Genomic DNA, 14,437 nt, shown 5'->3' on the forward strand with positions numbered 1-14,437 from the left:
AAAATTTACAAATTTAAACGGTAAGAAGCAATAATGTATCTTTTAAGATATTTTATATAGATTTTAAAATATAAAATAGTTATGTAAAAATAAAAGTAATTTGTGCACTTATTTGTAATAAAAAGTTGGTATTTTATTTATAAGATGTGCATTTATTGGACTCTCATGTATTTCTTTTCATTCCTGTTCAACAGTTATTACATTTTACATATTACGTGCAAGTTTATTAATTATCAGCAACTGCATAGGAGTGCGCCAGTGCACACATATAATTCTTGTAGATAATAATTTTATATATTGTATTGTAGTCACTATAAACTATTTTATAAATAAATATTCTCTTTGCGTGACAATTTCTTACTTTTTTGATGCAATTATACCTTCCAAATAAGTCTGAAAATTATAATTGGAATAATAGGTTTATGTGGTGATGTATTTTTTACAATAATACATGAATAACAGTTTAGCTTATACATGTTACAAAATGTGTGTATTTTTAAAATTTTAAACGCAATTACAGGAATTAAATACAGCATTTAATACAGGAGTACATTACAGATATACCGTGTCGACAATATATGTATAATGAAACAATAAATTGGTATATCTATTAGATATCTGTTCAATTAGGGCTGCGGTCCACTTGACGCTAAATGCTTCGAATCATTCCTCTTCTCCTTTCTTTCAATGAAGAAAGAAGAAGAACGCTTTAACGCATTTGTAGCGTCAAGTGGCCCGCAGTCTAGATTAAGTACTTAACATTATTTTAAATTAATTGAAAAAAATATTATATTTTCCGCGGCTTCCCATATGTATGTTGCGACCACGACCGCGATATCTCCCTGCTCTCTGCCATCTTGGTGGTCCTGTAATAATTTTTTATATAATGTATCTTATACATACCTATATATACTATATATATATATATATATAATAAAGTTAGTACTTACGTGCTGTTTCAGTAGATGTAGCGGATGATATAGCTACTGGTGCTGGCTCATTTTTTGAAGTTGATTCTCCAGCTGATTTTGCACCAATTGGTTGCTGATCCTTGGTTGCTGATTTTGCAACAAGAGCTTTTGCTTTCGCCAATTCTTTTCCTAATATTCGAATTTTGTACACTTGCTCTTTTATGATGTCTTCTTGTTCTACGTTTATCTGACAAATAATAATTTATTATTTATTCGCATATCAGAAGGAGTGGTGCGGGTCATTCGGTCTTAACAGACCACAGATTGCAGTATAACCATGACTTCAATTGGAAAGATGTGGAAATATTAGACCAGGAACCGTCCCTGAGTAAACGCTTAATATCAGAAATGATTTACATAAAAAGGCAAAGAGAAGGTTTAAATTTGCAGACGGATACGGAAGATATACCAGAAACATACATTAGTGTTATCGATGGACTTGTTAAAGTCTAGAATTATTGTTGTTACGCGGACTTGTTTTAAATTACGCGTGACCTTTCCCCCCGCTTCCTATGTCGTCGATACCTTGTATAAGGCAAGCGTGCCATTCTCTGTGTGAACGTCCTCGGAGACACACCGATCCCTGTAATTGATTGACGTGGCGTTGCGACTTGACTATTGTCCAGTATGTTAAATCTGTGAGTTACCTTGGTTGATATCTTTTGTGCTATCTATTGTGTTCCTGTATGAATATTGAGAGAGGATGGTACTCCGAATTTGTCCACAGGCGTTGCGTCACAATGACAACGACATTACATCCGTTTGAAAAATTTTCTGGCGCTCCAACCAGGAAACTTCTATGCGACGATATTCTGGAACGTGTCGGAGTGCACATCTAACATAACTGACCAGCGATGATTTGTTGTTTACGGCGGTAGAATATCTGTATGTATGTTTGCGACGTCAGACCAATTTGTACTAATTTTTATATGTAGGAGTTACGCTGAGGAGGACCCCAAATAAGAGTCGAGACGTTCGTGAATTTGACTAATTTCGACTTCTGAGAATAAAGTTTAGCGTTTTAACGACACGCTTGTGCTCTTATTGCCCGTTTAAGGTCTTTTCGTTTACATTATAGAGCCTGTTCGAGATTCCGCTATCGCGTTGCGCCATCTCATCAGATGGCAGCATCGATCGGGTATCGACAGGCCGGATCGACGCGGCAGCTTGCGCAAGCACGGGCGCGCTCATCGCGAACTTCTCCCTCGCGCCAGAGAGAAAACCATGTCCGCGCTGTGACGAGACGTACGACGTGTGCTCTGTGCGTTTCTCTAGTGGGACTACGGATAAAGTGCCCATCGCAGTGATTGAAGCTGCAGAGATACTTTAAAGTGTAAAGAGACCGCTCATCCAGCTCTGGTACATCAACACGACGACTCAGGCTCACACGTGCGCGAGTGCCGACCGCCACGTGTCTCAACGGCTCACCGGGCGAATCACCACGAGCGAGGCAATTCATATAATTGTCTCGCGCATCAAAGACTTCTCATTTATACACCGCTCATCGTTTCTCAGGTCAGATTGTACATATTTGGACGCATTAAAGACGGCTCAGACTGTGGTCTGAGTTACATTAAACAAAAGAAATAATTCGTTGACACCCGCCACGCACGTCCTTCTTATCCCGCTTCCATCGTCGGGAAATATCAGCGATTTCGCGAACAGAGCCTTACTTAGTTATTATTATTTATTATTATAGCTTTTAAGCGATACAATACATTTACAAGGCTTTATTACAGAATTACTTGACAATGAAGAACTCTTTCCAGATTCGTTATGTGTGATGGACTTGAGAGTAACAATGCATGGAAAAAATTCTTTATCACCAAATTACTCTGCGTATTTTTAATTACATGTGAATCTTCATTAAATTCTTTATCATTAAATCTAATAATATATTACATATTTTACATTTCATTAATTTGATACTTACAAGCATTTTATCATCTTCGTCCATTTTGATTTTGTTTCTTTTGCAACGCCATGATCGCGGTAATTTTGGCGATGATCTTGGGAGCTGCCTTCTTCGGGCTTTCCACGGTCTTCTCCCGCACGTCCTTCTTAGTCTCCACTTTTCACGTATTCGAATAGATGAAACACGTTGCACCTTCCTCTTGGCTTTGTTCTTAGGTTTGTCAGTCGACAGCGTCAAGGAGTGGTTTTTGCCCTTGATCTACACTCTGTACGATAGCACTAACAGAGACGGCGGGTAACGGGCGGGCTTGATCTCACCTTGTCATACACGTACATACATACACGAAGTACGGGCACGTGCTCATAACGCTACGGACGCGAGCTCGTAGCGCCTCTTGCTTCGTGTATGTAGTTATATGTGTAATGCCATTTTTCACCAACGTCGTTTAATTTGAATCTTAGTTCAATTCACTCTTTGTTTGTTTCTAAGGGAGACTGTTAGAAACAAACAAAGAGTGAATTGAACTAAGGTTCAAGTTAAACGACGTTGGTGAAAACGTGTATAAAGGTGAGATCAAGACCGCCGTCTCTGTTGGTGCTGTTGTGCAGGGTGCAGAGGCAAAAACAATACCGGCTCCTTCACGCTGTCGACCGATAAACCTAAGGACGAAGCCAAGAGGAAGGCGTAACGTGCCTCTACTCGAATACGTGGAAAGCGGAGTCTAAGAAGGACGTGCGGGAGAAGGCCGCGGAAAACCCGAAGAAGGCAGCTCCTAAGATCGTCGCCAAAACTGCCGCAATCATGGCGTCGCAAAAAAAACAAGATCAAAACATGGACAAAGATAATCAAAATCAAAACATGAGTGAAGATGATGAAATGCTTGTAAGTATCAAATTAATGAAATGTAAAATATGTAATATATTATTCGATTTAATGTTAAAGAATTTAATGAAGATTCACATGTAATTAAATACGCAGAGTAATTTGGTGATAAAGAATTTTTCCAAGCATTGTTGCTCTCAAGTCTATCACACATAATGAATTGAAAAGAATCTGAAAATAATCTGGAAAACGTTCTTTATCGTCAAGTAATTTTGTAGAATAAAGCCTTGTAAATGTGTTGTATCGTCTAAGAGTATAATAATAAATAAATAAATAATTTTTTGCCAGGCAAACGTAGAAGACGAATTAAACAACAGTATAAAAGAGCAAAAGTACAAAAACAAAATTCAAACATTAGAAAAAGAATTGGCGAAAGCAAAAGCTCTTGCTGCAAAATCAACAACCAAGGATCAGCAACCAATCGGTACAAAATCAGATAGATAATCAACATCAAAAAATGGGCCAGCACCAGCAGCTGTATCATCCGCTACATCTACTGAAACAGCACGTAAGTACTGATTTTATTAAATATATATATATATATATATATATGTATATATATATATATATATATATATATATATATATATGTATGTACTCCCTGAATCAGTGAATAGTCACTGATATCAGTGTAAAGTATGCCACTGATTCGAATCAGTGGCATACTTAACATTGATACTATTCACTGATTCAGATTTAGAGAGTATATGTATAAGATACATTATACATATAAAAAATTATTACAGGACCACCAAGATGGCAGAGAGCGGGAAGAAATCGCGGTCGTGGTCGCGGTCGCGGTCGCGGTCGCGGTGGCAACATACATATGGGAAGCCGCGGGAAATATAATATTTTTTTCAATTAATTTAAAATAATGTTAAGTACTTAAAGTAATAAAAACATTTATACTTACAGTTAATAATTTGTATGTTCTTCTTCTTCTTTCTTTATTGAAAGAAAGGAGAAAAGGAATGATTCGAAGCATTTGTAGCGTCAAGTGGACCGCAGCCCTAATTGAACAAATATCTAATAAATATACCAATTTATTGTTTTATTATATTGTCGACACGGTATATCTGTGATACTCTTGTATTAAATGCTGTATTAATTCCTGTAATTGCATTTTGAACTTAAAAAATACACACATTTTGGGTGCGTTCCGTTTCACGCATGGATCTCATGGACGGGAGCGCATCGCATGAGCGCATGGGTGCGTTCCGTTTTTCTCATACTCTTACTGCGCATAGAGAAACGGAACTGTTATGATGCGTTTCGTTTGACTTGAAAACAAACATGGTGGAATCCGTGGAATAGTCCGTTGTCATTCTTCACACGATCGACTGTATTGTGCGTATTTTTGTTTGGACAATATTTGTAGGGTTTTTTTGTCTCCTCTATAAAATTTGATTATTAAAACTATTTGAAAAAGAAGAAAAGAAGACATGGCGAGTGATGTGCTCTTTGTAATGTTTCCTATTTTCAACCAGATTGATGAAGATTTTCATGATCAAACTTCTTCATCATGTAGCAGTGAAGAAGATTATGAAGAAAATGATGACATGAATACTTTTTGTGCCATATTGATGGTACATGAGACGCGGGGTGAAATTTCTGCAGTTGAAAAGTTGTCCGATTATGTGGAACGAGTTGTTCCAGGATACTCCAAAATAACTTTTAAACAACATTTTAGGTTTGTACAAATGTATTTTCTCTCAATGATTGATAAATAACAAATCTGCCATGTATTTGACTTTGAGTTATGTTGCAGAGTGTTTCCAGAGACATTCCAACTAGTTTTGATGCTTGTAAAACCAATTTTGAATAGCATCAATGCTTGTGGAAGGAAACAAATATCTGCAGAGAAGCAACTTTTAATTACATTATGGTTCATGGCTACTCCAGATTCATATCGGTATGTATAATATTTGATTATGTTAAAAATGCAGCTGTAAGCCTGCAATTTTATTTAATGTTTATCACCGTTATCAGATGTAGCGACTGACTATTGAATGAAGAATTTCTATAGTCTCTATCGATCCCACTCAGCATATAATATTGAAACAATGACAGCAATGTTTCAGAAATATTACATGCTGAGTGAGATAATTGTAAAGGTGCATTTAGACCTTGGCGACAGTTTCTGCTTTCTGCTATTCTGTTTGCTATTGCAGCATGAATTCTGTTTAGTTTTTGTCTACTTTTTACTTTTCTGCCAAGGTTTGAATGCGCCCTAAGAATTTTCTACCTGATAGCTAATCGCAATCCATCTGACATAGTAACAAACGTTAAATGAGATTCCAACCTAGTTCTATCATTCTGTATTTAGGTCTATGTGCGTCAAGTTTGGTGTAGGAAAAGGTACTGCATGGCGTGCTGTGAGGCGTGTAATTCACGCTCTCCACTGTCTAGCGCCACGTTTCATAAAATGGCCAAGAGGAGAGGAAGCTACCCGCGTGATCGAAGAGTTTGAAAGAGCAAAGAATTTTCCAGGCGTTATTGGGGCAATTGATGGTTCCTTTATAAAGATAAGAGCTCCTAAAAAAGATGCAGCTTCTTATGTCTGCAGGAAAAATTTTCATGCTATTCACCTCCAAGCTGTATGTGATGCTCGAAGCCTATTTACACATTGCTATGCTGGGCATGTGGGTTCTGTGCATGATGCACGAGTTTTTAGGAATTCTCCTATAGCTGATTTTATTCAGAGGTCACATGAATATTTTCCTGCAGATTCTCATCTTATTGGAGATGCAGCTTATACACTTCATTCGCATGTTATGGTACCATTTCGAGATAACGGACACCTAACTGCAAGGCAAAAAAATTTCAATTACTGCTTATCGTCTACTCGCATGGCCATTGAAAAAGCTTTCGGGCTTTTAAAAATGCGGTTTCGCATTTTACTAGACTGTCTACCTCTCACTGATGTGGCCAAAATACCACAGTTTATTATTGCATGCTCTGTAATGCATAATATCTGCATACTGCAAAATGATATTATAGACGATGTTGTAGTTTGTCCCAATGATGGGAATGATGTTCCTGATGTCGTAGCAGCAGGTGCAGATGTGGGTAATCAAAAAAGGGTGAGAATTATGAATGAGTTGAGAATGAGACTTGGAAACGAAAATAACTAGACAAAAAAATGGTATCAGTAACATGCAGTGAATGTAAATACTGTAAATATTGTAAATACTTTAGTGAGTAAATATTGTAAATACTGTAAATATTTAGTGAATACTGTAAATGTTTAGTGAGTAAATATTGTAAATACTGTAAATATTGTAAATACTTTAGTGAGTATAGTTTAGTTAGACTGTTGGAGCTGTCTTTGTATATTTCCAACTTTTCTTGTCTAACTTGTTTTTGCCTATTTACCTTTTTTCAGCATACTTCTTCTTTCAACATTTTGTGAGATTTCGTAGTAAAATTTGCAACTATGTAAAGCTACAATTACATTTTAATTTACGTATAATAGTGATAAGATATTACTGTACTATATCTAATATATTGTATTTTGAAATATTTGAACTCTATAAATATAATATATACAATAAAAATATTTGTTTTATAAACACTATATTAAAAAACTGATATTCAATAAATTCTGTAATAACTTTATTAACATATTTTTATGAATGTATAATTTTACAATATATACGCACACTTTCTATATTAAAATAAGAACAGAAAGAGTCTATCTTAAATGTGTCTATCTTGACCTTTCTTTATAATAAATAAAGATACATATTTAATTGTAAGTCTCACTTACATATATGTAAATATAAAACCGAAATAATATTGTTACAATCGAGCCTTAGTCTTGCTAATACAATGTTTAATCTTAAGAAAAATCACATATAAGTTCAATTCAAATAAATAAACTCTATAAAATTAAATTCTATTTAACTTATCTCAGATATACATCCCAACAAACACCAAGTAACAGTTATATAATTTAACAATTATATAACTGTTACTTGGTGTTTGCTGGGATATATAAAAACTAAATAAAATTTACTTTGACTAGGATAAGTCATGCAGTCTTTAAGAAAACTGTGCAGTTGCAGCAATCACAATTGTTATTAATTGAATAACAAAAAACTTAAATGTATGATCAAAACTTTTGAATGAAAAAAAAACAACAATAAGCACATCATGCAGTTTTCATTATGTGCCTCCAACACAAATGCATTGCAAAATGAAGTAATATTGCTTGAAATAGCTTTAAAATTACATAACATTTAATTAATGTAACACTAATTTTTGATAACTACAATATTGAATTTAAAAAAAAATTAAATTAAATAAAAATTTTATATCTTATAATCAAACAATACCATGCTGTATCTTATGCTTCATATTAAGCAGATGTTATGTATATGTAATTGTATCAAATGTATGAACAATAAGTCTTGAGCGCTTTTTCGAATCAAATAAAATTATCATTACATGTTTATAATTTGTATAAATAGCTATTTTAGCTAAATTTTTAAACGAAAAAACATCAATAAGCATATGCATACTTTAGGGCTACTTGCGTTCTGCGATCTTGGAGAATATTTCAAGGAAAGACTGCTGAAGTTGCATTTTTTCTTTATGCATTTCATTCAGTCTTTCTACCTTTTCTGCTCTACGTCGCACAGTGGGGCCATTTCAAATTCTAGGTGGAAAAAATTATTTTTATGCAGAAAATGATTCAAAATGAGATACTAAACAAAGGAAAAATAGTCAAAAAATTTTGTCCTACGTTTCAGCTGTATTGCAGCCAAAATAACTATTTTTGTACATAAAAAAAGTAGGTAAAACTCAGTGTCAACTGCAAAAATAAATATTTAAGTAGAAAAAATTATTTTTACATGAGAAGTGGTTCAAAATACAATACTAGGCATAGGAAACAGTATCCCAAAAAAATTGTCCACTTATATCCACTTATAAAACTATTTTTTTAGTTGAAAATAGATAAAAATCGGGTAAAATAATGTCCAAAGAATGAAATCGTAATTGAATTTAATATTATATATATAACTTATGTACTATTATGTTATATACTTATATTTATTAAATTATTATATATGCTTAATGTTCATCCATTATTGGAAGGGGGATATGGCTGTCACTTGATCCTTCGTCATCCTCTGCAGAAGTACCTTTAAACAAAAATTATAGAAGAATACGATAAGCTGAAAAACGAATCAATATTGCAAACTTCTTTATATCTACATGAACTTTCTTCAAAAGTTAAAAGCTGTTGTGCTTCTATCGGTATTTCTTTCTTCTTTTCTTGTGGCAGTACGCGTAAAGATGTGATGAGTGGGTCAGAATTGACAAGCATTATGTTCATCAAATCGGTAGTAGTATTGATCAGTGACGACTTCCGAGTATGAGAACTTCGATAGGCACGATACAATTTGTTCACTGCTTCTTGTGCTTCCTCACTGAGTGTTCCAATAGGAACCAGTATCGCCTGGATTACTTGTGCGCCATGTATGCTCCTCATGTACGAGCAATTTATGTACACTAGGGAACATCTGGAACCAGGGGTATAAGTCCATCATACGAACAACAGTGTCCCAACAGTACTCATCAAATTTTGTCACATTAATTGCATGTGCACTCGATAAGGCGATCATTATAATTCCCAGTCTCCTGATCAGCTCTCCATCAACGCCAGTGATATCGGAAACTATGGACCAATTCGAGAAAAATTTTCGGGCTACATTTCCCGTATTCGACGTTCCACTTCCACAGCAGACCTGATCAACAGAAATACCCAACGCATCCTTCAGTTTCGCTGGTATTTCCTTTTTCCGATGTTGTATGATGGCTCTTTGTTCGACATCAGCTCCCCGAACAGTTGCAGTCTTCAGTTCTAATTTATAACTTATATGAAGAATACAGTCCAAACATTTAATCCACCCGTGCAAGGTGGATAAACCATACTTTAGATATCCTTCCGTGATTTTTCGATTCTTTATGGTCGAAAGATCCGCCATTTGTTTCGGTCCTGCATTACAGATGTAACAACGTGAATTCGCAGTATCCGTAAGGATATTAATCGTTTTCCCATCGACCATTGTGAAGTGCAGTTGATGGTGTACTTCTATATTAAGAAATGCCTCCAACACTGTAGGTTTAAGATTGTCCATTTCTTGGTTCATTTCACTGATTTCCTTCTTCACAAGTTGTTTATCTTCTTTCGCATACACAAACCTCACTGGTCGGCAATATCGCGGCGAAGATGGTCGGGGATTTACCCACAGTTTATGTTCTTTATTTTCTATGGTAGTAACCAATAGCCTCAGCGGTACATATGAAATGAGAAACAGTTTATCATCGTCATACTTGATAGGTGTACTACCAGAATCTATAAAGAAAAAAACAGGGATTACTCACATCTCGTCTATATAAACTAGGTATTCAACTCTGCAGAGCATGTATGTAAACCCTATTTCGAGAAAATGAGTAATCTAGTTTCATGGCTCATAGTACTGAGGATATCATATTTTTACCCGGTATTATTTCCTCTTCTTCTATAAACGCTGAATCATCTGAAGACGAGGAAGTGGATGGCCGTTTTGGTATATGCATATGACTGCCATAACCAGAACTTCCATCTGACCCCAATTTCCCGATTAGTTCCATGCGATCAAAAACGTTCATATCAAGTTCTGGTTGTTGTATGGCAATGCTATCGTATATTCTCTTGGTCGTATGGTCAACGATGTTTTGTAATGGTATGCTGGCGCCTAATTGTGAATCGAAATATTTTGTGGAAGGGATAAGAATGGATTTAGGAAGGATGGAATTTGTTATAATATTCAAAATAAGAGAATGGCAAAAAGTGCAAATCTAAATACCTTCCTCGGTAACTTTAATATTATCTGGGTAACATAATTTTTTTACCTCTTGAATTTTCTTATATGAGGGAAAAATTTGTGTTTTGCACCGTTTGTTGACCTCACAACGAATCATATTGTACTGTAATCGCGTCAATTTCGTATTCATAAAAAGAGCGAGTGCTTCATCGGGTGTCATTGGCTCAGGTTTGTTCGACGTCTCTTGCAGTTTCCTCTTCATTTTGACAGCATGGTCCGGAGATAAAGGTGCGGTAGCCTCGGCTACCACACTTGCTGCGGCTCTTTTTCGCTCGGCCAACAGACTACATTTTCCTGCATACAGAAGCTGTTCGGTAGGTACTGTATCAAGAAGAGATTGAACTCGAGCTTTCTTCGTTTTCTCTCCACAGTCTGCAAATGGTTTCGACGGTCGTCCAGTACACTCTCGATGTGGTCGTAAGAAGGGACGACAATCGAAGACGTTTTCCGCCCACTCACTGCTCTGCACAACATCTAATTTCCTACCACATTTATTGTACCGTCGCTCGAGTTGGCGGCAGAAGTTCCATACATCATTACGTAGTGTAGTGGATGTAGGCTCATTGAGCTCACATTGCAGCTTTGTTAATATAAATTCGTATAAATACTGAACTGACTTCTTGTTGGACACCTTTGTGAGCGCAATGAAGGGGCAATTTTGCAGTGCATGTATAAGTTTACGGTATGGAATTGATTCCATCTAAAATATTTAAAAAATGAACACGAATAGGATAATAATTTATATCTCAGATCAATTTTTAGTTATATTTTAAATAAGTTTGCCCATTCTCTATGGTTGTGGATTGGCTAGGTGGTAAGATTTCATACATAAAATATAATCTTTTTTCAAGAGCATTATTTTATCGACATTTTCATATGTTTATAGCCATTACTGTGTTGTATATATGCGAGAAAACCACTATTTTAATGAAAAAGAACGAATTTTTTCATGATTTTGCACTTACTAAGAGCTCTAAATAGCGTATCTGCAACTATCTGCAGACATTTTCACATTGATAGGTTAGAGGGGACTCTAAAGAAGATATCTGTGTGTTTTCGAGCATGGTTTCTCGTGGTCGCGTTATACATTTGCAATTTTATAGTTACAAATTATTTACTAAATTTACTAATTAAATGTACTCATTTACCTTGTACCGAGGAACATAAATAGTAAATCCAACTGAAAATGTTGATACAATGTTAAACCAGCTTCCAAATGATCATAAATACGACTACTTTCAATCACTGTATAATGTAACAATGAAGCAACAAAGAAAGGTCAACAACTTTAAGTAAAATCGACAGACAGCGAGCCAACGCGTAATGCGTTACTACGACGACGACGGAACGCTGTTTTGTTTTGTCAACATTGTTGCCATGTTCGGTAGATCTTTCTGAACAACTTCCATGCGACAGAATACGTGTTTACAAATTTTCATTTTTTGACTTTTTTCCACCTAGAATTTGAAATGGCCCCACTGTGCGTCGTTCTCTATCTTCTTTCTCTTTTTGTTTTTCTTCTTTCATTTCGTAAATAAATGACTCTAAAATCGATTCTACTCTTCTTTTTTTCGGTTTTGGTTCCTCCGCTGTCATGCTTAAGCTATTTAAAAAGTTAAAACTTAAATTAATCAAATAAAAAAGTAATAAACTTTTAACTTAATTTAGTTTTGTTAATATTAATGTTAATTTTAAACATATTAACTTGTAATTTTAGAGCTATTAACTTTAATCTTAATATATTAAAAAAAAATTAACTTACCCAAATCTGTCGGCTAACTTCTCTGAAATAGATGATGACTTTTCTGAGAAAGAACCTGGGGAAGGTGGATTATCACTGCTGGCTATTGACACCGGATCTACCCATGCTTTTTCTCCGAATATTGAATCCATCGCCGAGTAAAAAGCCCAAGAACTGGAATGATTTCCTGACTTTTTATTGCTATCAGTAATATTTTTGTATGTTCTTTTGAGTCCGGACATTTTGTTTTGGCACTGAGTACCAGTCACATTATAGTTTCCCTCCTTCATTTCATTAGATATTTCATTCCATATTTTGTTGTGACGTTTTAAACCCGCAAATTCTGATTCTTTATTTCGATAGATCTCGAGTAATAAAAGGACTGCTTTATCTGGCCATGTAAAGGACTCTTTCTTATTTATAACTTCGTTGTTTATCTCAGATGCATCCACAGGCTGTTCGTTGTTTATTTCAGATGCATCCACAAGTTGGTAACCTTCTAAGGAATGTTGCTCTAGTTGTTCGATCATTGCCATACTTCTTTTTTCTCTTTCTCTTTCTATTAATAGCTTGATAATGTCTTCATCTAGTAAAAGAAAGCAAAACTTTAATTATTCACAGGGCATCTTACAAAGATCAGTGTTATTTTTGATTGGAATTTAATAATTTATATATAAAGAAATCCTGTATATAAAGAAATCCTGTCCTGTATATATTATTTGTATGTATATACAGGACATTTCCTCATATATAAAATACTGAATATTAATAAATAATGAATGTAATTGGTTAATTTCTTACGGCTTAAGGCCCACTACACTTTTTGTAGACCCAGCCTTACAGCTTGTAAAAGTAAAATTTAATGAGTATTTGGAATAAATACATTGTTTTAAAGAATCATGAAATTTGAGGTTAGAATTAAAATTTTTTATATTAATACTTACTGCCAGTCGTTGCTGCTAAGAATTCAATTTCGGATACGTTAAGTGTCCATAATTCATCGTTTACGAGTACTGTTAACTCTTTTTCATTAGCCATGGTATAAAATTATGGGAAAACTTTATTTTATCCGAACAACGCTGCGTTCCATTTCGCGCATAAAACGCATGAAACGCATACGCATGGACCACGCATGGGCTGCCTCACCTCGAGAGCTGAGGCAGTTCATGCGTTCTCATGCGCTGAGTGGTGGTATGGTGGGAGAAATTCTCATGCGCGCATGAATTGCGCATGGAGTGAAACGGAACGATTTCCAAGCTTTTCATGCGATCCATGCGTGAAACGGAACGCACCCTTTGTAACATGTATTGGAATTGACCAATCGCATTTGTCGTTAAGACAGATTGCTCAATCACGGTTGGCACTTAATCGTCGATTAAAGTTAAGATCGGAGTTGGTTGAAGTAGTCCTTAATCTATTTCATATTTTGTAATGTGCATTTCGCAGGTAAGATGTTCAGTATTTTTTACATTTCTCCACAGTTTTTCGATCCTCCCGGCGTCACGAGCCCGTGGCGCCGTGGCTCCATTTTGACACCACTGAATGCGAATGTGAGATTTGTTGTAAAATAGTATGTAAAATAGTACATCGATTTTTATTATCGACATTATCTTTTTTCGATGTTCCAGGACCTAGTCGGTAATATTTACGTATCTATCTATTATGTATATATATATATATGGATTTACCTACTGATTATTACCATACGATAATAGCTCTTTAGTTCCTGATAGATGAAGAGACGCGGTAGTGTTGAGTTGTTAGTGGTTGTTAATTGAATGTTTTCGGTTCCTTGGTTAATTTCTTCCAAATTTTTCTAATTTGTAGAAGTGTTATAGGAAATACAGACGAGTGTATTGTTCATGATAACGTAAGTGATCAAATTATTAAATCAAATTTGTGTTGAAAGATATTCTCTTGACAGCGCCGATATTCTGTGAATATATTCTTTATATATAACATCTATGGACATCTCGGATATGATTGAAATTTTATTTTATATTTTAGTAAAATTAATCAAACATTTTATATTGTAATAGATATTAATATTTTT

General features: G+C 35.1%; 3 protein-coding genes and 2 long non-coding RNA genes across 7 annotated transcripts; 2 read left to right on the plus strand and 3 right to left on the minus strand.

The window, feature by feature from the left end:
- Positions 1–474: 474 nt before the first annotated feature.
- On the minus strand, positions 475–1,735 carry LOC139781477 (uncharacterized). 2 transcript variants are annotated; one of them, XR_011720552.1, is made up of 4 exons: positions 1,619–1,715; positions 1,497–1,554; positions 951–1,158; positions 475–866 (listed from the first exon to the last, which is right to left on the minus strand). It is a non-coding gene; the product is annotated as an uncharacterized lncRNA (long non-coding RNA). The 2 variants fall into 2 exon arrangements; XR_011720551.1 differs by lacking the exon at positions 1,497–1,554 and having other exon boundaries at positions 1,619–1,735.
- Positions 1,507–4,844, plus strand: LOC139781476 (uncharacterized). 2 transcript variants are annotated; one of them, XR_011720550.1, is made up of 5 exons: positions 1,507–1,609; positions 1,699–1,856; positions 2,050–2,486; positions 4,057–4,276; positions 4,515–4,844. It is a non-coding gene; the product is annotated as an uncharacterized lncRNA (long non-coding RNA). The 2 variants fall into 2 exon arrangements; XR_011720549.1 differs by lacking the exons at positions 2,050–2,486; positions 4,057–4,276; positions 4,515–4,844 and having other exon boundaries at positions 1,699–1,999.
- Positions 4,845–5,270: 426 nt separating this feature from the next.
- On the plus strand, positions 5,271–7,144 carry LOC139781479 (putative nuclease HARBI1). Its single transcript, XM_071720332.1, has 3 exons — positions 5,271–5,458; positions 5,537–5,680; positions 6,095–7,144. The coding sequence occupies exons 1-3, from the start codon at positions 5,328–5,330 to the stop codon at positions 6,900–6,902; spliced, it is 1,083 nt and encodes a 360-aa protein (XP_071576433.1). The 5' UTR covers positions 5,271–5,327; the 3' UTR covers positions 6,903–7,144.
- Positions 7,145–9,200: 2,056 nt separating this feature from the next.
- Positions 9,201–11,305, minus strand: LOC139781470 (uncharacterized). The gene is made up of 2 exons (XM_071720325.1): positions 10,278–11,305; positions 9,201–10,132 (listed from the first exon to the last, which is right to left on the minus strand). Exons 1-2 carry the CDS (start codon positions 10,426–10,428, stop codon positions 9,201–9,203), a joined length of 1,083 nt encoding a protein of 360 aa, XP_071576426.1. The 5' UTR covers positions 10,429–11,305.
- Positions 11,306–11,394: 89 nt separating this feature from the next.
- On the minus strand, positions 11,395–13,519 carry LOC139781480 (uncharacterized). Its single transcript, XM_071720333.1, has 3 exons — positions 13,329–13,519; positions 12,406–12,970; positions 11,395–12,246 (listed from the first exon to the last, which is right to left on the minus strand). The coding sequence occupies exons 1-3, from the start codon at positions 13,420–13,422 to the stop codon at positions 12,069–12,071; spliced, it is 837 nt and encodes a 278-aa protein (XP_071576434.1). The 5' UTR covers positions 13,423–13,519; the 3' UTR covers positions 11,395–12,068.
- Positions 13,520–14,437: the final 918 nt, after the last annotated feature.

This window comes from Temnothorax nylanderi, unplaced genomic scaffold, assembly GCF_030848795.1.
Source record: "Temnothorax nylanderi isolate EJ_2023f unplaced genomic scaffold, tnyl_v1.0 TNYL_tig0340_pilon, whole genome shotgun sequence".
NCBI lineage: Eukaryota > Metazoa > Arthropoda > Insecta > Hymenoptera > Formicidae > Temnothorax > Temnothorax nylanderi.